The following is a 23,197-nucleotide window of genomic DNA, read 5'->3' on the forward strand; positions in this document are numbered from 1 at the left end:
CAGAAAAAACAAACAAAAAAAAAACTCCAGACAGCTGGAGAAAAAAATAAAAACTGCAGGGTAGCTTGCATCTCTCTCTAAATTTGTTTTCTTATTTTTGAAGTGTCCTGAATTTTCACTAACAACCTATAACTTTGCAGTCATTCCAAGTACAACTTGTTGCAGCCTGCCACACAGAGCAGGCCTAGATGTTTGATGAATGGTTGTATATTTGACGCAGGGCAGGATGTTGGTACCAGTCACAGCCTCATTCATTCTCACAGTTGATGCTGCATTCACATGTAATGGGTCAGTTAACCTATCATATGCCTTCATTATGGCAACAACTTCCCCCATTAAATGTGGCTAGAAAGGGAGCCTTACATGACCTCAACTTTGTTTTGTCTATTGGGCTTTGGCATTTTGATGTCTGGTTTCCTAGTTATGACCTATGCCCATTTTAAATTTTGATTTTCTCTCTTATCTCCTTCTGTTTTGTTTTGTTCTCTGCCTTTTCAGTCCAAGTACAGCATAAACCTATACCAGAAAAATTAGCGACCATTGGTTAATTACTGAATTTAAGTAAGTTCAAAAAGATGTTAGGGCACTGCAAAAACAATTTAATGATATAACTGGCTTCATTTCTACAAAATAGTAAATTGGTGAAGGGACAAAACCAAAAATCAAGTTAATTGTTCATCTAAGCCAATATGTGACATACCTTTCAGTCAAAAAACAATAAGCCAATATTTGCTTCCAGGAAAAAGTACTTGTAAAGAAGAATTTTAGGAATATCCAGTCTTGGACAATGATTTACATGCAGCTCCTGTTTATATACTGTATTTTCACACTGATAATGTCACATGTCATTGTGCCATAGCAATCATGTCACAAAGTGGTGCCACCCACAAAAAAAATACCGCACCATTGGAATCCTCATATTCTTCACAAGCATTTTCATACTATAAAGAATTTTAAGCTATATTCAGTTGACTAGAACTAGAGTTCAGGAAGCATTCCAAGTCTATGGCAAATGATCACTGCAAATGAAATATGAGAGGAGACAACACTAGTCATGCTGCTTGAAAAGGGTCCGTCACCGTAGTTGACCTTGTGAGTTATGATGTGGATAATTCCTTAGATAAACTTATCATATTAACTCTTAAACTAGGGACCTAATTGTATGAATGGAAATTAGAATGAAAAACCTTCCACTAGAAAGTAAAGTACCCTTGTTCTTATGGGCTTGGGCAAAAAGTCCATTGATACTGAAGAACAGAGATTTTGTATCCTGGAGAATGTTTGTTTTTACTGCGGTAGGTTGGTTTCTTTCTGTCCCAAGATGCACAAAAATTCAAATGTTCACCCTATATTAGGGTTGTTAAGATAGACATCCATCCATCCATTATCCAACCCGCTATATCCTAACTACAGGGTCACGGGGGTCTGCTGGAGCCAATCCCAGCCAACACAGGGCACAAGGCAGGAAACAAACCCCGGGCAGGGCGCCAGCCCACCACAGGGCACACAAACACACACACCCACACTCCAAGCACACACTAGGGACAATTTAGAATCGCCAATGCACCTAACCTGCATGTCTTTGGACTGTGGGAGGAAACCAGAGCACCCAGAGGAAACCCACGCAGACACGGGGAGAACATGCAAACTCCACGCAGGGAGGACTCGGGAAGCAAACCCAGGTCTCCTAACTGCAAGGCAGCAGCGCTACCCACTGCGCCACCGTGCCGCCCTAAGATAGACAATTATAGTCAAATCCTTCTTAGATATTTGCCAATTTTCATTTTGAACAAATTACCTGTTTTAATTCAGTTTGTGTCTGTTTTACAGTAGGGTTGTTTTGGTTAAAACTCCTTAATCCACATATAAACTGGTATACCAGATAGATTGAACCCTGGGGACCATTGTATTTCAGGAAATGTTTGAGAGTCTGAAATTTCACACTTCCATATTTATATTGCTGCATAGCTGAAACCATGCCTTCTCACTGCATATATTTTATGTGATGACTTTAACTAGCAAAAGTTGCTTAAATTATTCCCAGATATTGAATTTGATTGTTCCATTAAGTTATTACTAGGTTACCATTGTCTAAGTGTACATTATACCCTTTCTCACAACCAGAAAGAGATGCCATGCAAGACTGTATCTCAGAAAATATAAAAACTGGCTTTGCTAGACTTTCAGGCAGCCTGATAGAAGCTGGCTCTTCTTTTGTTGAAAATAAGACAGTTTTGTGAACTTGTATTAATTATAGGTAACTTAATAAGATAACAATCTAGAATAATTACCCACTCCCTTTAATTTCATCCCTACTGAATCAAATTGGAAAAATTATTTTTACTAAGTTGGATTTGTGAAGCATTTACAATCTTGTATGCACCTGGTTGGGAGATAAGTGGAAAACTGCTTTTAATACTGTCATTGGTCATTATGAATAATTTATAATTCTCTGTGGTTTGGCTGATGTCCAGGGGGTGTTTCAGTCATGTGTAAATGACACCTTTTGGGACGTTTGGCATATACTCCACATTATGTTTTACATTGATGATTTTTTGATATTCTCAAATAACTGAACATTCATCCTGCGTGAGAGATAGGGCCTTACTAGACTGAGACAAAACAAATTAGTTGCAAAATTAGAGAAGTATGAATCTCACCATACTTTGGAGTGTTTTTGGGTTGCAGGATTATTAGGAATGGTGTTAGTATGGATAAATCTAGAATATAAACAATACTTCATTGGAAAGCCTCTGAGAATTTAAAACAGGTTTAGAGTTTTGTTGATTTCACCAATTATTGCTGTTGTTTCATAAAAAAATTTAGTTCTGCCATTTCTCCAATTACAATTATTACTAAGAAAACCTCTCAATTGTTTTTGTCTCCTGAGGTTCAAAAACCATTTAAGGATTTGAAAGTATTGTTCACTTCTGTCTCAATTATTCATTACCATAATGTGAGACTTCCTTTTGAGGTGAGAGTAGGTGCAGCCAGTGTTGATTTTTTTTGGCACTGGGAAGTTCCATTCCTGCCCATTCTAATCTAAGAAATGTATGCCTATAGAACAAAATTATGATGTAGAGAACTAAGAATTTCTACCATTAAAGTCGGAACTAGAAGAATGACACCACTGTACCAAAAGATACAAAGCATTCATTTGTGATATTTATTGATCAGAAGAATTTAATGTATTTAAAATTAGTTAAACCAAAGCACTTGACACAATCCAGATAGTCACTGATTATCAGTCTCTTCAAATTTTCTATTTTGTATAGGGCTGGAGATAAAAAATAGTAAAGCTGTTGCCCTTTCCTATAAAAACATACAAACTCTTAGAAAACTAGACAATACTGTACCATTCAATAGATTTTTTAGCTAACACCATACTAGTCTCCTCTAATGATATTTTAAAAAATTGTTCAAATAGCTTTAGACTTGCATGTTATTGTGAATTTCTCCTTGGGATTAACAAACTATCTATCTATCTATCTATCTATCTATCTATCTATCTATCTATCTATCTATCTATCTATCTATCTATCTATCTATCTATCTATCTATCTATGTTCTTTCAGGACTACTTTATGTCAGGATTTTATCTCGGGGGCATTTCCCCAAAAATGTTTGGTCATCTAAATATTAGCCAAAATAGTTAATTAAAAGACATTTTTGGTGGGAAGTACTACATTGAGATGTAAAAACCAACAATGTGAGTCTGTGTCTAGTTTTGGCTAAAATCATGAGAGTGATGCAATACAACAGGAGTCTTCATAATAGATTAGATCTGAGCCAGGCAGCAAGATTTGACAATTGCTTAAACACAAGACAACATCTTACTGATACACTTCCAATCCTGGAAACAATCATTCACTCATTCACATGACACACGTTAAGTCAGTTTAAACCCATCAACTTTATATCTATGCAAGATAAGGAAACAGCATAAGAAAATACGTTAGGTGCAACTATCCTCAGAAATATGGCACTTTCAATTGATGTTATCCAACAATAGTCTGAGGGTGGTGCAGTAAAATGGAGACCTTGAAAGCAAGTTTCAATCACAGCAGGGAAATGCTCATCCATTTACCAATGAAGCAAGAGCAAGAAAGAAGTGCCTCGCTCCAACTTCCACTGATACTTGTTTAGGTTTTTTTAGTCAGATGAGACTGAGATAGTTTTTTTTGGTGGTTGAGATATGTGTTGTGCAGATGTAACATTATCCACATATTACATCTACAGTGAGATATGTTGATGGTAGCATTACCATCATACTTTAGGGCTACTCTTTATCAGCAATAAATGAAAGAGAAACTGTTTCAATCTGTGAAAAGCAAGATTCGGCAAAAGCTCATATTTCAGCAACACAATAACCTAAAAATGTAAGGCCAAAGCAACCCTGGAGTAGGTAAAGAATGAATAAGTGAATATTTAACAGGCTGTTGCATTGCTTGAAAACTGTAGTGCACGTGTCATCTGACTAACCTGAACAATCTAGAGAAAAGCTACCTAGACGAATTGGCCAAAATCATTCTCAAAAGTGTGCAAAGGTGGTGCATACCTAGTCCAACAGACTTGAACATATTATTGCTGAAAAAGATGGATTAAGTACTTGTGCAAACAATAAAATAATCACATTAAAAGGTAATTCTGAGTTTCAGTGCTTGAAAATACTCAAAGCACGAAATTTCAGTGTGGGATTTGTCATTCAACAAAATTTGAGAATTGGTTAGTAGAAAGCATTGTATATCTACAAAAGATAAATTGGTAGACAAAGAACAGAGACATGAAACTGACAAAGGTGGTGCAGCAAGATGTGGTCAGCATGGCAAAATAAAAAATAACATTGAAATTTAAAGCACAAATTGAAATGGAATACTTAATGCCTGAATCGAAGAAACTCTCACAATGATTATTTATGTAAATTTAATGATGATCAGTACTCTGGAGATGATGGCCATGTTTTGGGTGTTTCTGTAGTTATTGTGATTTTTTTTTTATTTGTTTGGGCCTGTTCTATGCTTTCTTTAATTTTTATTCTGCTTGCTGAGAGTATATGTCATCTAGGGGCTTTCTGGTGTTTTTTTTTTTGTTTTTACAGGTTATTTGCCAGGTAGGCAGCAACAGTTTTGTCTTCTATGCTTTGTCCCCTTTATCTGAATCTGAATGCAATACCCTGGAAGCTGCTGTATCATGTTAATATTTGCAGCAGATCAATCTTTATGTGTGCAGCTGCTTCTCTGGGCCTTCTTTTTTGTTTTTTGCTGCAGTATTCGATATATCTCAATATGTTCACAAAAAAAATTAACTATTGAAGATCTGTACCATACAAACATGTATATTCACATTTTCCATAAAGAATCCAAAGCCTGATATATTAGAGAAAGAAACATGTTTATTTTCTCAGAATTCAAAAATTTCATGAATAAATGTGCCTCAGATAAACAATCAACCCAAAAAACATCTTTCCTGTCTTGCCAGCTTCTGTATCAGCCCATCTCAATCATCTCAATATACATTGCTCTCATTCTGTCTCTCTCTCTCATTTTATATAAACAAAGAAAAAGCTCTGGATTCATTACCACACTAATAACAGTTCATAATACCTATATACAGTATATTTTGTGATTTATGTCATTTGTAATGGTTTAAAAGTATGAATTTGCATACACTTTTTTCATATCTTTAACAGTCTGTTTGCAATCGGGTGTTTATTTCATAACATTCAGTTCACTAGCACTGTAAGCATTTGTGGCCGTGCAACTCATAATTTACATCCCATGTTCTTAGCAGCTTCTTGAATACTTCTTTCTCTGCAGTACAGATTTGTGTTTACAGGGCTGGCACCAGGAAAAAAAATCTGAAAAGGGCTGTTTAAATTCTAAGGGGACTAATGAGATTTCAGTAGAAATAGACTCATTGCAACTATACTTTGAAACTTTATTTTCACTTTCAGTTGTAATAAACAGTAAAATAACACCTCAGTATTATATTTTACCATTGTAAAATCACTCAAATTTTTATTTCATTATTTGATATCCTATTCACCTATTAATAACATTTTTTTCAAAAAAATATCATATGTATTTGTTTTATTTAATTTCAAAACAGAGTGGACGCAGTCTGATTTGGATAGAGAAGTACTTATACTGTGCAGGTCTGTTGCTTTTGATGTGAATCAGTGGTTAGCGTAGTTATCTGACCACTGGCAACGTACAAGCATTTTTATGGTTTAAGTCATTTATGCAAAAGTGTGTTCTGTAATACATTAAGTTGGCTTCTTCCACCTGCTTCTTGCCTTTTCATACTTCTCAGGGCCCCATCCTGCTGAAGGCAGGAGGACAGGTTGCAAGCATCACACATATATATATATAGTAATGTGTAAAGTGTTTCCTCACACTCAGCATTGCCACCAAGCAACATAGACGGAGTCGACGTGGTCATACTTAAATTGAGCAGTGGAATTTTTGTAAATTTTATTTTATGTACAATTTGTTGAAAATAAACTAAAAGTACTGAGCATTGCGATACTGGCTTTTGAATTTTGATTTCCTTAAAATATTGAAATGTTGATAATGTATATATTTCCCATCCCTCTTATGCAGCTTACTTATATTGTATTCACCATTGTTGTTGTCATATTTGTAACAGCTGCTACCCATTGTACTTAATTATTATGAATTTTGAAAAATGCTTATATCACCTCTTAATTTCTGTTTGCTATAGCTTCCCCAGTCGTGCCACATAATAGGCTTGGAAATAGTGTCTTCATCCATCCATCTTCTAAAATCACTTAATCATGAGCAGGGCTGTAGGGCGCCCATCACCCTAAGCATAAGGTGAAAGGCAAGGAAAATCCCTGGACAGGGTGCCATTCATTTGCAGGTTGAATATACAGACAAACCCCACACACAACTCACATTAGGGACAATTAGGCATGCATTATACAGCTTAAGCATAACCTCTCTTGACTTGTAGTTCAAAACTCTATACACTGGTTGTGAATTAGCAAATTCTACACAGAATCCTAAGGTTTACTCATAAGCTGTACATTTTAGCTTCAAGTTATAAAGTTAAATATTCCATATTTTTCCTTTTTTTGTGTAGTGCTTTACTTTTATTTTGAAAAATTCTGCCAGGATTCATTTGTAGGGATTTCGCTGACGTTCAAGTGTCAGGTAATCCCTGCATATTTTAGTAAAAATTAGTAACTTTTTATCTCACTGATTTACATAAATGAAAATGATGAATATACCTGGCGCTGACTCTTTTTCAACTGTTCTTCCATCCATATCATACTTTGAGTTTTTGTTGTTTGTTCTAAGCCAGTTCTGCAGTCTTCTGCACACAGAATCCTGAGTCTGTGCTACTCATAATTTAATAACAAACCCTACCCCAAGGGTAACAAATTCAAACCCTTTTTAAAAATGAGCCAAATACTAATGCATGCAATACTGTGAACAAAATTTTTGGTGATCCATTGTAAAATGGTACAAGATTAGTGGAGAATGATTTCTCAGTCTGTACATACTGTATGTTGTTTTCCAATGTATTTGTTTACCTTTTACACAGTTAACAAGGTCATTCTGATTACATTTTTCTGTTAAAACAATATCCTTCACAGCATAGTGAAATCCTGGTTCTTAATGTCTTTCCAGGACATTTTCTTTTTCAATCACTACAGAGAGTTTTTTCTAAAAAACACTCTTTTTTTTTTTCTTAGTATTAATTGATCATTGCTAATTAAGACCCTTCCTCAGGGAACATTTGCCAAAATCATTGCAAATGAATACTTAAGATTCTGAGCATAAGGTTCTTATGAGAAATTGGCATATTAAACATCAGGAAATCAATTAATTAGCATGATTAAAGTTAGTAATGACTGGTACAGTATTTAGGGCATTGTATTTAATATATATATATATATATATATATATATATATATATGTAATATACTTATCATGGTTACAGAATAGTTTGAACAAACTTAATTTTTAATTGAAATTATGCATTTTTTAGAACACAACATTTCTTTGGCACCCTTTTTCAGTATGTCATATTTGTGATTCATGTTATAAAGGGTAGATAACAGGTCTGCCATTTAAACTAAGAATTGCTTAATAGCATACCAGCTTTAGTTAAGCTAAATTACTTGTTACCTGACTTGCTTGTGTGAAGCTCTGATTCATGTTTAGTCTAGTTTCATATAAAAATATTCAGAAGTTCAGAGCTTAGTAACTTTAATGAGAAACACAAGGTTTAACAGTTTTGACGAGGACAGCCAGTTCAGACCAATACAGCTTATCAGTTATTGACATTGTATTTCCATAACAATATCAAGGTGAGATTTGAAGGCCTGAGAGTTGCTAGGTAACTGGTTCAATATAATTAAAATTCTCCATGGGAAGAAATGTATTCTCATATATGTGTGAAATAAGTTTTTAACAAGCTTCCAATTGTGTCTTATTGTCTGTTTTAGAGAACTTAATTAAAATATTATTTTAGAAAAAACCTTACTTATTTTCTTCATAATGTTTGGTACTTATAGCACATCTTCTCTTAATCTCTGCTTGCTTAAGGTGAAATGATTCCGTTCCTTTAGTTTTTCATTAGAGCTCCTACACTCCTTACCTCAGATCTAGTGGCTTTTCTTTGGACATTTTCTTTGGCTATTACATCCTTTTTGTAATATGGAGGTGGATACTGCACACTGTGTTACAAGTGCATTACACATTGTTTGCAAACTGTATAATCAATTCTTTGAACAGCATCTGTGTTATGCTGTGTAAGACGCTACTGTAAAGATCTAGAAACAACTCCATGTGAAGAGCAGAAGAAAAACAGCTAGAAAAACTCGAAAAGTTAGAACAACTGAGCTAACTGCTTTCGTGTGGGAACTAAAACCTTTAAAAAAACATTTTTTTTGTTAAAGGGGAGAAGGGGATTTTTTCACTGCAGAATTTTGTTTTCTTTTCCCAGACCAAGTTAGTCTATCTATTTGTGCTTCTTGTATACGATGAACTTCCACTCACAGATGTTTTGCCCCTGTGTAGATAAAAAAAACAAAATGTCATGCTAATGATAAAAATCTTAAAAAAAAATCTCAGTGATTCATTATGTGAGACCAGTGTCTACTTTTAGAGGCAAACTCTTTGTTTGAAGCCTGAATTTAATAAAAAGGAAAAAAACAAACTCCTTAAAACAGCAAAATACAGTGTTTCCAACCATAGTAATGTCAGCAATGTAAATTATACCTATTAAGTAAATGCTTAAGCGTAATCCTGTCCACCTACTTTATTTAGTACTGTATGTGGTTACAGTGTCATTGTTAGTAATGTACTTTATAGATAGGAAAGCAAAAAATCTACTGAGGATGATGATAATATGGCAAATAACATATTTTTAGCATTTGAAGTGATGAATTCTGCAGATTATGTCATTGAAAGTGTGAGCCTTTTAGCATATAGGTTACTTTTACTTCATAATAATGTGTCTCTAGCAAATGATACACAAATAGGAAAAAGCACTTTTTTACCCTTTTATTTGAAACTGAAAATCCGCCTCAAATCCAGAACTGTTAGAGTGGTAGCTTAATATGTGGTCTGTCATAGGTTCTGCCATTGTTTTCACTGCTCAGATAATAGTTCCTGTCTACAGCAAAAATGTAAAGTGTCTATCCTGAAGCATTTTTTAGTTTCTATACATAATAATGCAAGGTTTGTGGGTATTTTGTGCACTGCAGAAGGAAAAACCTAAAGGAATGTAGATTGCTGCTGGGATAGGCTGTGTTATGCCATGTCTCTAGAAAGGTCACATTTAATTCAAGGCTGAATGCTATAATATTTCTAGTTTTGCAAATTTTCCTGAAATCTTAATTTACCTTAATTATTTGATTTGTACTGTTTATGCAACAGAGGAGACATTGGTTTGCTAATTATACATTTCTACAACCAAAAAGCACTTAAGGTGGACAAAATAAATTCTGCAAATATAAATGTATGATATATGATTTATTTTTTTTCAGGTATTCTGGTTACTCTCCATGTCCAAAAAGATAGGTTAACTGACATCCATAGTTTAACTCAGCATGAGAGAGTGAGTGTGTATACTGTCATATGAAAAAGTTTGGGAACCCTTCTTAATTCTTTGGATTTTTGTTTATCATTGGCTGAGCTTTCAAAGTAGCAACTTTCTTTTAATATGTGACATGCCTTATGGAAACAATAGTATTTCAGCAGTGACATTAAGTTTATTGAATTAACAGAAAATATGCAATATGCATCATAACAAAATTAGACAGGTGCATAAATTTGGGCACCCCAACAGAGATATTACATCAATACTTAGTTGAGCCTCCTTTTGCAAATATAACAGCCTCTAGACACCTCCTATAGCCTTTGATGAGTGTCTGGATTCTGGATGGAGGTATTTTTGACCATTCTTCCATACAAAGTCTCTCCAGTTCAGTTAAATTTGATGGCAGCCGAGCATGGACAGCCTGCTTCAAATCATCCCATAGATTTTCGATGATATTCAAGTCGGGACTGTGACGGCCATTGTACTTCTCCCTCTGCAAGAATGCCTTTGAAGATTTCGAACTGTGTTTTGGGTCATTGTCTTGTTGGAATATCCAACCCATGCGTAACTTCAACTCTGTGACTGATGCTTGAACATTATCCTGAAGAATTTGTTGATATTGGGTTGAATTCATCTGACCCTCGACTTTAACAAGGGCCCTAGTCCCTGAACTAGCCACACATCCCCACAGCATGATAGAACCTCCACCAAATTTGACAGAAGGTAGCAGGTGTTTTTCTTGGAATGCGGCCAGTGCGGCTTCTTCCACCATGCAAAGCGTTTGTTGTTATGACCAAATAACTCAATTTTTGTCTCATCAGTCCAAAGCACTTTGTTCCAAAATGAATCTGGCTTCTCTAAATGAGCATTTGCATACAACAAGCGACTCTGTTTGTGGCGTGAGTGCAGAAAGGGCTTCTTTCTCATCACCCTGCCATACAGATGTTCTTTGTGCAAATTGCGCTGAATTGTAGAACGATGTACAGATACACCATCTGCAGCAAGATCCTGCGCATATGCCACTCCTGTAATTTTCTTGGCCTGCCAGACCTGGGTTTAACAGCAACTGTGCCTGAGGCCTTCCATTTCCTGATTTACATTCCTTACAGTTGAAACAGTTTAAACCTCTGAGATAGCTTTTTGTAGCCTTCCCCTAAACCATGATACTGAACTGTCTTTGTTTTCAGATCTTTTGAGAGTTGCTTTGAGGATCCCTTGCTGTCACTCTTCAGAGGAGAGTCTAAGGGAAGCATAACTTGCAATTGACCACCTTAAATACCTCATGATTGGACACACCTGTCTATGAAGTTCAAGGCTTAACAAGCTAATCCAACCAATTTGGTGTTGCAGGTAATCAGTATTGAGCAGTTACATGTATTCAAATCAGCAAAATTACAAGAGTACCCAAATTTTTGCACAGCCAGTTTTTCACATTTGATTTAATTTCATACAACTAAATGGTGCTTCACTAAAAATCTTTTTCGGAAAACACCCCAGTACTCAGATGTTCCTAGGAAATGAAAGACATACCACTATTGTCTTTTTTGTTGAAAGTAGAGTAAATTATTGTGCAGGTTGAGAGGGGGTTCCCAAACTTTTTCATATGACTGTAAATATGTGCCCTGTAATAGACTGGTAACTTATCTATGGTTGGTTCCTGTCATGCTCTAGATACTACAAAGATAGCCATGTTCAGAATTAAATAAAAGTGATTCAAATTGTAACATATTTAAGATCCTAAATCAGGTTAAAACAGAATTAAATAGATTCCAAATAAACATAAGGCATTTTTTAAATAAAATGTTCACTACTACATATACAGTAGTACTGAAACATTTACAATATATAACACCTGATACTGTTTTTAAATTATTAACCAGTCAATGTCAAAATCAAACAAAATAATCTTGAAGCCACATTTGTTTGCAGTTTATAGAGAGGTAGACTTAGGAAAGTTGTGGACAAGCATTACAAAAGAGTGTGTCCAAATTGCTTTCCTTCAGGGACATTATGACGTTAAAAGGAATTGCCAATGTAGAGTACATGGGGAGCAAACTAACTTGGTCCACTTTCCAAATTACCAACGGGATCATCATACAAACTATGGAGGGAGATGTGCATTCATTTAAAATATCAAGTAACTTAGAATTGAAAACATTTAAGAGTCCATTCGTTAGGGTACAGTATATATTTTTCTGTTTCACAGTTTGTTGAAGTAATAATAAGTAATACACACATACTGAGTGATCTAACTACCTAGTCAGTGTTTAAAATTTTGAGGTCATTCCAGCACAGAGTATAACCTATTAGACGGTCAAACATTTGTACATATTGAACTAGTAGCTAGTCCTGGTTATCATTTTATGAAACTGCAGACTGCTTATATTAATTTTGCTCAACTGAATTATTTTTAGAATGTACATTTTTGGAAAATATTAAATCATGAATGATAAAAGATAATCAAAAGTCTACAATCACTAAATGAGAGAAAAAAAAATGATGTTGTCTTATGTATACAATGTATACAGTATAGACTAATAAACATAATCAAGACACATTTAGGATGTCTTGTTGTCACCACACCTAAGTTGCCTTTGTCAATTTTAAATCCAAGCCTAAGTATGCAACAATAATCAAAAATATGTTACAGATTTGTTCTCCATGACACCTCTTCTACTATTGGATTGATTTCCAATTTCCTCTTTTACTAATTTAATCTTCCATGTTACATGATTAAAAGGATTACTTTTTTTCCCTGTCCTTAGAAACCATTCACTAATGTTAACAATGCATAAACAATGATCTGCTTCTTTTTGGGGTTTCTAGTCTATGTTGTTAAAAACACAGTTTAGCCATTTTAAGATTCTTCAACTGTTTAAAATGCTTTTAAGAACTGTTTTGGTATTTTTTTGCTGCATCTGTTACATCATTAATTGATGTATATGCACAGCAGTATATTTGAAGAATTAAAATAAAATAATAAAATATTTTTTTAAAAAAGTAAATCATAGAGACATTTCTTGGGTAGTACAAAAATACATCTATCCTACTGGTGATCGTGATAAACCTACGGTTGTGCAAGGCTTTCAGACTTATCAAGAAGGATCTGGGAGACAACCAAATAAAATTACACAATAGGAATCGTTTCCTTTTCCAAAGTAACCTGGCAAGTTTCCATGGATTTCAGATTGCATATCTCTATAATGGCACTGCTGATTGCTCCTTGACTGGTGTTATGCTTGAATGTTCTGTACCACCTTTACTGGTATTTGGCAGTCTTCAGCAATGAGCTGCTCTTCTCCCTTTCAGTTAAAGAGTGTTTGTTTCATACATGGAGACAACATGGGCAGCAATACAATCCTGGCACGTACAACAGCATATGCCATTGGTTTAAGCACCATTGCTCATTACAGCCAGTCATTTCCCTCTAGGACACTTCTTGACCACATATGGTTATAGTCTCCCAAATGTCCTAATGACATCAGCAGCCAGGGTTGGTACTAGAACAAATTAAGTAGGGGGAAATTGTGTTTAGGCAAATGTATGATTAAGATAAAATAAAACCAAAAGTATCTTCAATTTACAACTAATATGCCAGAGAGTGAGTATATAAAAGACTAGAGCAAACAGAAGTCTATTAGAAGACTATAATATGAAAAATACAGTATACGTCTACTTTTGCATTATTTGCAATATTCTTCTCTAACTAAAAGTCAGTTAAAGAGGAATATTGCAGGTGAGGCCAAAGAGATAATTTCAGTGTTTTAGTAGTAAAAGAACATCCAAGAAGGAAGTAAAGTGTGTCAGGGATAATTAAATTAATTTAAAAAAAGTAATTAAAATATACAGAAAGTGAAATAGCAGATGCCCTAAACTTGCATTTTTCTGAAGTGGATAACCTCCTGATATAAAAGAGACTATTAAGGAGGTACTAAGCGATTTGGAAATTGTGGAGGGAAAAGTACTGCTCAGTTTAAATAGGCTGAAATCTAACAAATCAAGAGGATTAGATCAAATTTATCCTTGAGTACTTAAGGAAATTCATGAGTGAATATTTAAACCTTTGATGCATATTTTTAGTAATTCGCTACATGCTGGGGAAATTCCTAAGATCCTAAGGACCAGAATATGGCAGATATTATTCCATTATATAAAAAGGGTGATCAGGCAGATTCAAGTAACTGTAGGCCAGAAAGCTTAACGTGCATCACAGTAAATTAATAGAAGGAGTTATTAAGGATCGGATTGAGCAACACATGGAGTGTTAGTGAACCCTGAGCATGGATTCAGATGAAGGAGGTCATGTTTTGCTAACATGCTGGAATCCTATGAGGCAGCAACAAAAGGAAATGGCCAGACTGGTGAATATGATATTATTTATCTTGAGTTTCAGAAAGTATTTGAAAAGGTACCGCATTGGACATCAAGCTAAAAGAAGTGAGAGTTCAGGATGAAGAGTGCAGATGGGTGCAGAACTGGGTAAAACACAGAAAGCAGAAGGTTGTGGTGTGAGAAACCTTATCCGAATTGGCTGATGTTAAGAGTGGTGTCCCTCAGGGGTCAGTCCTGTGGCCGCTGCTATTTTTATATATACTGTATATAAATGATTGGGATAGGAATAAAAATAATAAGTTGGTTAAATTTGCAGATGATACCAAACTAGATGGATTGGCAGATAATCTGTAATCTGCTGAATCATTAAAGAGAGACTTGGACAGCATATATGCTTGGGCAGATTTTTGGCAGATGAATTTTAATGTAAGTAAAAGTAAAGTACTATAAATAGGAAGTAAAAATGTTAAGTATGAATACACAATGGCAGGTCAGAAAATTGAAAATATACCCTATAAGAAGGATTTAGTAGTTATAGTGGACATGTCACTATCAAATGCCAGACAGTGTTCAAAAGCCATTAAGAAGGCTAACTAAATGTTGCATTATGTAGCACAATGTGTAGAGTACATATCCAAGGAGATTATGCTTAAGCTTTATAACACTGGTGAGGCCTCATCTGGAGTGCTATGTACAGTTTTGGTGTCCAGGCTACAAAAAGGACATAGCAGCACTAGACAAAGTCCAGAGAATAATGACTAGTTTGATTCCAGGACTAAAGGGGATGAGTTACGAAGAACGATTAAAACAGCTGAGCCTTTTTGGTTTAAGCAACAAGAGATTAAGAGGTGACAGGATCAAAGTGTTTAAAATTATGAGGGGAATTTGTACAGTGGATTGAGACTGTTACTTTATAATGATCTCAACAAGAACATGGGGACACAGTTGGAAACTTGTTAAGGGTAAATTTTGCACAAACTTTAGGAAGTTTTCTTCGCACAGGGAACCATAGACACATGGAATAAGTTACCAGATAGTGTGGTAGACAGTAGAACATTAGGTATCTTCAAAACTAGTCTTAAATGGATAGGACTGGTGAACTTTATTAGGCTGAATGGCCTGTTCTCGTCTAAATCTGTACTAATCAACTGTATGTCCTCAAGATGCATTTCTTCCACTAGTCACTATTTTCTGTAACATATCACATTTTTCACCAAATAGTGATTTTTATCATGTAATATAAATATAAATACACACACATACATACACAGATACATATATAAAATAAATTTTAAGCAATCACTTTGGAGTTCCGTAGGTCTCCATGGTGCTGATCATGTCAGCACTCTTCCCTGTGTCTAATAGTTTATGTGTGTGGTACTTTAGAAAGCTAAATACAGATCACATCATAATCATAGGCCACTGTTTCTCTGAAGCAGCGTTTGTACAATTTTAGATCGAATTTGCTGAAGGACACCACTTGGCACCTATATGAATTCAAGTTATGGTACACAGTTGAAACTGTCACTATCCGTGGGGGTTTTACTTAGTGCTAATGGCCCATATGCAACATTCTGCTGAACAAATTGTTTCTTTTTTTAGTCATCAGTATTCTGTTTAGTATGCCAGCTTTTATGTGAAATGGGCCATTGCGCTTATGTTTTTTAGTCGCAGTTTATGTATTTTATTACGGCATATATATAGATGACATATTGTTTTGTACTCTACTTTCATTATATTTGTAATGTGTGCAGTGCCATTTGATCTATCATTCAGTGCTTGATAAAGTGAGATGCAAGAAAACCAGGGAATATATTATACTTATATACAAAGTCCTTTTAACATTATTAGAAGCTGAAATAATAAAATATGCTGATTATTTTTTGTCCCATTGCTTCCCTATTCACACAGCATATTTTAATCAGCAATATTTTGGCTAAAGTATGGAAATATTTTTTCAAACTCCTACAGTGGATACGTATTTGATCACATTGCTCTGTTAATACAGGTATTGCCAATCCACTTAATTTTTACATGACATTCATTTACCTTTACTTAAACTTTCAGATATGTAAACCTACTAATCCCTCACTGTACTGCATCAAGAAAGGATAGTAAATGAAAAATAAATATACTTAAATATTATATTAACAGGTGTTATTTAAAAACTGGAAGCAAATACTTACTAATATTACAAATTATATAATTATATTTTTTCACTTGCATTTTTTCAGTTCATGTATTGTGTGCCGTATTCTCATTGTTTCACTTTCATTAAAAACTCCATCCATCCATCCTCTTCCGCTTATAAGAGATCGAGTCGCGAGGGCAGCAGCTTGAGCAGAGATGCCCAGACTTCCCTCTCCCCGGCCACTTCTTCTAGCTCTTCCGGGGGAATCCCGAGGTGTTCCCAGGCCAGCCGAGAGACATAGTCCATCCAGCGTGTCCTGGATCTTTCCCGGGGCCTCCTCCTGGTTGGACGTGCCCGGAACAACTCACCAGGGAGGCATCCTGATCAGATGCCTGAGCCACCTCATCTGACTCCTCTCGATGCGGAGGAGCAGCGGCTCTACCCTGAGCCCCTCCCGGATGACTGAGCTTCTCACCCTATCTTTAAGGGAAAGCTCAGACTCCCTGCGGAGGAAACTCATTTCAACCACTTGTATTCGCAATCTCGTTCTTTCGGTCACTACCCATAGCTCATGACCATAGGTGAGGGTAGAAACATAGATCGACTAGTAAATTGAGAGCTTTGCCTTACAGCTCAGCTCTTTTTTCACCACAACAGACCCACGCAGAGCCCACATTACTGCGGACGCCGCACCGATCCGCCTGTTGATCTCACGCTCCATTCTTCCCTTATTCGTGAACATGACCCCGAGATACTTGAACTCCTCCACTTGGGGCAGGATCTCGCTCCCAACCCTGAGAGGGCACTCCACCCTTTTCCAGCTGAGGACCATGGTCTCGGATTTGGAGGTACTGATTCCCATTCCAGCCGCTTCGCACTCAGCTGTGAACCGATCCAGAGAGAGCTGAAGATCATGGCCTAATGAACCAAACAGGACAACATCATCTGCAAAAAGCAGTGACCCAATCCTGAGTCCACCAAACCGGACCCCCTCAACGCCCTGGCTGCACCTAGAAATTCTGTCCATAAAAGTTATGAACAGAATCGGTGACAAAGGGCAGCCCTGGCAGAGTCCAACTCTCACTGGAAACGGGTTTGACTTACTGCCGGCAATGCGGACCAAGCTCTGACACCGGTTGTACAGGGACCGAACAGCCCTTATCAGGGGGTCCAGTACCCCATACTCCTGGAGCACCCCCCCACAGGATTCCCAGAGGGACACAGTCGAATGCTTTTTCCAAGTCCACAAAATACATGTAGACTGGTTGGGCAAACTCCCATGCACCCTCCAGGACCTTGCTAAGGGTGTAGAGCTGGTCCACTGTTCTGCGACCAGGACAAAAACCACACTGTTCCTCCTGAATCTGAGGTTCGACTATCCGACGGACCCTCCTCTCCAGGACCCCCGAATAAACTTTTCCAGGGAGGCTGAGGAGTGTGATCCCTCTGTAGTTGGAACACACCCTCCGGTCTCCCCTCTTTAAAGAGGGGGACCACCACCCCGGTCTGCCGATCCAGAGGCACTGTCCCTGATATCCATGCGATGTGGCAGAGACGTGTCAACCAAGACAGTCCTACAACATCCAGAGCCTTGAGGAACTCCGGGCGTATCTCATCCACCCCCGGGGCTCTGCCACCAAGGAGTTTTTTGACCACCTCGGTGACCTCAGTCCTAGAGATGGGGGAGCCCACCTCCAAGTCCCCAGGCTCTGCTTCCTCATTGGAAGGCATGTTAATAGGATTGAGGAGGTTTTCGAAGTACTCCCCCCACTAACCCACAACGTTCCGAGTCGAGGTCAGTAGCGCACCTTCCCCACCATATACAGTGTTGACACTGCACTGCTTCCCCCTCCTGAGACGCCGGATGGTGGACCAGAATCTCATCAAAGCCATCCGAAAGTCGTTCTCCATGGCCTCCCCAAACTCGTCCCACCACCGAGTTTTTGCCTCAGCAACCACCGAAGCCGCATTCTGCTTGGCCTGCCGGTACCTATTAGCTGCCTCCAGAGTCCCACAGGACAAAAGGGTCCTGTAGGACTCCTTCTTCATCTTGACAGCATCCCTCACCGCCGGTGTCCACCAATGGGTTTGGGGATTGCCGCCACGACAGGCACTGTCCACATTATGGCCACAGCTCTGGTCAGCCGCCTCAACAATAGAGGCATGGAACATGGCCCATTCTGACTCTATGTCTCCCACCTCCCTCGGGACGAAGTCGAAGTTCTGCCGGGGAGGTGGAAGTTGAAGCTACTTCTGACAGGGGACTCTGCCAGACATTCCCAGCAGACCCTCACAACACGTTTGGGCCTACCAGGCCTGACCAGCTTCCTCCCCCACCATTGAAGCCTACTCACCACCAGGTGGTGATCAGTTGACAGCTCCTCCCCTCTCTTCACCCGAGTGTCCAAGACATGTGGCCACAAGTCTGACGACACTACCACAAAGTCGATCATCGAACTGAGGCCTAGGGTGTCCTGGTGCCAAATGCACATATGAACACCTCTATGGTTGAACATGGTGTTCGTTATGGACAATCCGTGACAAGCACAGAAGTCCAATAACAAAACACCGCTTGGGTTCAGATTGGGGGGGGCCATTCCTCCTAATCACGCCCTTCCAGGTCTCACTGTCATTGCCCACTTGAGCATTGAAGTCTCCCAGCAGAACGAGGGAGTCCCCAGAAGGTATGCCCTCTAGCACCCCCTCCAGGGACTCCAAAAAGGGTGGATACTCCAAACTGCTGTTCGGCGCATACGCACAAACAACAGTTAGGACCCATCCCCCACCCGAAGGCGGAGGGAGGCTACCCTCTTGTCCACCGTGGTAAACCCCAATGAACAGGCTCCAAGTCGGGGGGCAATAAGTATGCCCACACCCGCTCAGTGCCTCTCACCGGGGGCAACTCCAGAGTGGGAGAGAGTCCAGCCCCTCTCAAGGATATTGGTCCCAGAGTCCAAGCTGTGCGTCAGGGTGAGCCCGACTATATCTAGCCAGAACCTCTCGACCTCGCGCACTAGCTCAAAACTACAAAAATTACTTCTATATGCTCTTTATTCATTTTGCTATTGTTCTGGGTTTCTTAATGGAATGATTCTGATGCTTCATGTAACAATTTAGTTAAAATATTATTGTTTATTTAATTATTTTAAAGGCTTTTTTTAGCTATTTTTATATTTTTAGTGGTTATACTGTTTTTCACTGTTAATGTAAAATCCACAGTTGTTCAAAGCTCATTTTTTTTCTCTTTGGCTTGTTAAAAATCAACATTTTTGATAAAGATCCATCTTTCAGGACAGATCGACACTGTAAATTAATACATACATTATAAAATACAAAATATAAATGTTTTTTAAAATAAAAAATGGAATAACAGTTGCTCTTGTTATTTATGTTAACATACTGTTGCAGACCAGCAAATTATGCACACTGTACTTTACTTTACTAGATGACCTTTTTGATATCCATCCATCTGGATTAAATATTCTGCTTCTAGTAAATGAGAGTATCAAGGTGCTACACCAACCATAGTGAACTTTAAAATTCCAAAAAAATAAATCTTTTAGGCACATTTTTTCCAAAATAATGCAAATACATTTACTTCTCTAGGGCCCTCATAAAATGAATAGTTGATGTCTGAATGTTTTCATTTTTTGGAGAAAAGATATTGTAAATTACTTTTCATTGTTTTATATTTCTGGGCCACTATGATTATAAGTTTCAGAAATAACAAAAATGTGGTTTCTGTTTTTTTCCCAGATACAACTAACATCACAGTCACAGAATCTGACCTTGGAAGCCTTACTTACATAAAATGCTGCATGCTGGAATCGATTCGCCTAAGGTCACCAGGTGCCATAACCAGAAAAGTGGTGCAGCCTCTCAGAATTCAGGTACTGTCTCCTTTGCTCCTTTAGTGCCTGCATATTTATGTGCTAATGAATGGGATGTAATAGACTTCAGGTGGAATTGTTTTCATATAAAAATCATGCAATGCTTTTTTATGTGTTATAACATCAAAAATTTTATTTTCTCAAAGCAATTGAAGACTTTGGAATAATTAAATATTGTCCAGTGGGGTAACTAAAAAGTAAACAAAATAATAACAACAACTCTCCCTTTATGCCCTCTGGATCACTCGTAGGGTGACAGAAGTCATGTACTTGAGAATGAAACTGAGAATGCTTGTTTTTCAGGATCTCAGATAGGATTAAGTGTCAAAGAGATGTAGCAAGGTCTTAGGGAAAGAGTCTACTTTGGTGCAGACTCTTGAATGGACTTCTGGCTGCACAAACACACAGCTACTTTCCCAAAAGTGATAAAAGGTATTCAGAAGTCTGAAATAAATAGATTGGGTAGTACAGTACAGAAGTGCTCCTCAAAAAATCTCACCAACTACGACTTGGAATAAAAATGGACTAAACAGAAAAAAAGCAGGCAGTTGATGCTGCTTACGTGTTGTATCTGTAGCTTTACAGAAAATATAATTTCACTGCTATTTGACACCAACTTGACCATTACATTTTTTTAATAAATGTTTATCTTTATACATGGTGTGTGGAACTGGAGCGGCAAGGAGCCCCAAACACAATCACAGTCCCGTGTTCAAATAAAGAATAATTTATTACAAAATACCTCCAAATGAAGCACAAAACGCACAGGTTATCTCTCCTACAACCGACCACTTCTCTACTCCAGTGGAGTGTTGCTCTCTGTCCTCCCAGCTCCAACTCTCCTGGACAAGGGAGTGCAGTCTCTTTTATTGAGAACAAGGGAGTACTTCCGCTGCCAGGGCTGCTGCCCATTGGAATTACTTTAGAGTCAAACAGAAGTCCAATATAGGAGGGAATGTGTCTCCCTGCAGTGGTATTATGCACATGTTCGGTCAGGACACCTGTCCATTTATCTGGGACTTCCCTCCCGGGAAAGGGATCTTCTTCTCTGCTCAGGATGTCCGTCCTTTCATTATGATAGCCCTTTCCGGTTGCGACATCCTTCCCTGTCTTGGCTGGGATACCTTTCTGTTCACTCTGGGCCTCCCGTCCAGGTAAGGTATCTTCACAATTCCTTGCTGGGATGCCTGTCCATCCCGTGTGCCACCTTCAGGATGGATATACAGTATTTTTCATGTGTTTTATAGTTGGCTTTCAATAGGGTGAAATTCTTGGTATGCAGTGTCAGGCAGAATGATGCTAAAGAAACTATGTACATGCAGCATTTGTCTCAGGTGGAATGACACAGCAGTGCAAACTAAGTGTAGAAGTGCCACAGACAGTAGGCTTCTAGCCATAGCCCCCAGCTGCAGGTTATCAAGCTTCTGATACTACAGTATAATAATATGCTAGTCTGTAGAAATCCTAGGTTTCTGTTTTGATTGTAACAGTGGATATCAATGGGTTATCATCTTATATCTGTGTTTGTGGAGCAGTATTTTATGGCTGTACATTACTGATGCAGATATTTCCCAATAGAATATTAAAGGCTACCTAACTAAAAGAAAAGCTTATTGCAGTCATTCTCAAAGGAATGGCAACATTCTTCTCAGTTGGTTTGGATACTGATCTCTAAATGTTGTTCTGAAATAATATTTACTGTTTTTCAAATTTAGAAAAAGAATACCATCCATAACCAACACTCTATCCAAAACTACGGATACATGGAATCCATTTTGTTTGAAAGTATTTTCTACAAATTGTCTAGCATTCATTTGATTGCAGGTACTTTCTTTAAATGAACACATTAAGTCAAACTGCACCATTTGTCAACCTTTCCTAAAATTGGAATGTAATTAATTTGCTAAAATTAAGCATGTTGGTATGTTCAGAGGCAAAAAAATCAAACAGTAAGTCAAGAAGGAACCTGTTCAATGTTTAAAACTTAAATTGCTTTGTCTTTAATTGATAAAATTAGATTCACTACAAATTTGCACAGATAATAAGTTTGGGTCATTGACTTTATAGCAGATTTGGCTTTAGACGTTTCTCAACATATTTATTTGAAATAAAGTAGTTAAAGAACAGTCACTATCTTGCTTGTGCAGCTTTTAGGAATTCTGGCAATTTTTTAAAAAGATAAACAAAAATTAGACTAGTACCTTCCTATCATTGCCTTCATTTTTTCAAGACAAGATTAATACTCAGAAGTATGCGATTCCTGGCAGCAATATTATTCTCTGCAAGCATAACATTTTGTTGAAAAATTCAAGAATGTATTTTGTTGATTTCAAGATATTTTTGAAACAAAACAATATCAAAAATACATTTTGAAAATGTGCTGTAAACCTTTTGTGCATTTGTATTCAACTTAATAAAACTATTTGCTGTTTTTCAGTGATAATGCCAAAAAAGAGTAACATCATCCATAACTATCATTTTCACAGTTTTGCTTTGTGAATAAGTAAAAAAATCTTTCCTTTTTCCTCCAGTGGATCATTGCCATTTTGAGTGTTAAATGTAGGTCAAAATAGTGTTTAAACAGCAAATAAGGTTATTGTAATCAAAACCATGGAGGATAACAGGACTCTAAATTGGGAGTCCAAATCAAGAAATCTCAAAGTTTCAGTGCAGCACTTTGAATGGAAATGGCGGCTGTTCTAACAAATAATTGCTGCTCTTGAGGGTTTGTAGGCTGACAGAGTGTAGAAACTCAGGCAATTGTGTGGCT

The 23,197-nt window shown here is 37.3% G+C and overlaps 1 protein-coding gene across 4 annotated transcripts in view; it reads left to right on the top strand.

Annotated features, from left to right (window-relative positions):
• LOC114648040 (24-hydroxycholesterol 7-alpha-hydroxylase) overlaps window positions 1-23,197 on the top strand; it is a 149,686-nt gene that overhangs the window by 44,354 nt on the left and 82,135 nt on the right. For all 4 annotated transcript variants that reach the window (XM_028796831.2, XM_051925604.1, XM_051925603.1 and 1 more), the window contains exon 8: window positions 20,294-20,427. In XM_028796831.2, coding sequence (XP_028652664.2) covers window positions 20,294-20,427 — 134 coding nt within the window. The remainder of the gene's footprint in view (window positions 1-20,293; window positions 20,428-23,197) is intronic.

Source organism: Erpetoichthys calabaricus, chromosome 3, assembly GCF_900747795.2.
Source record: "Erpetoichthys calabaricus chromosome 3, fErpCal1.3, whole genome shotgun sequence".
Lineage (NCBI taxonomy): Eukaryota > Metazoa > Chordata > Cladistia > Polypteriformes > Polypteridae > Erpetoichthys > Erpetoichthys calabaricus.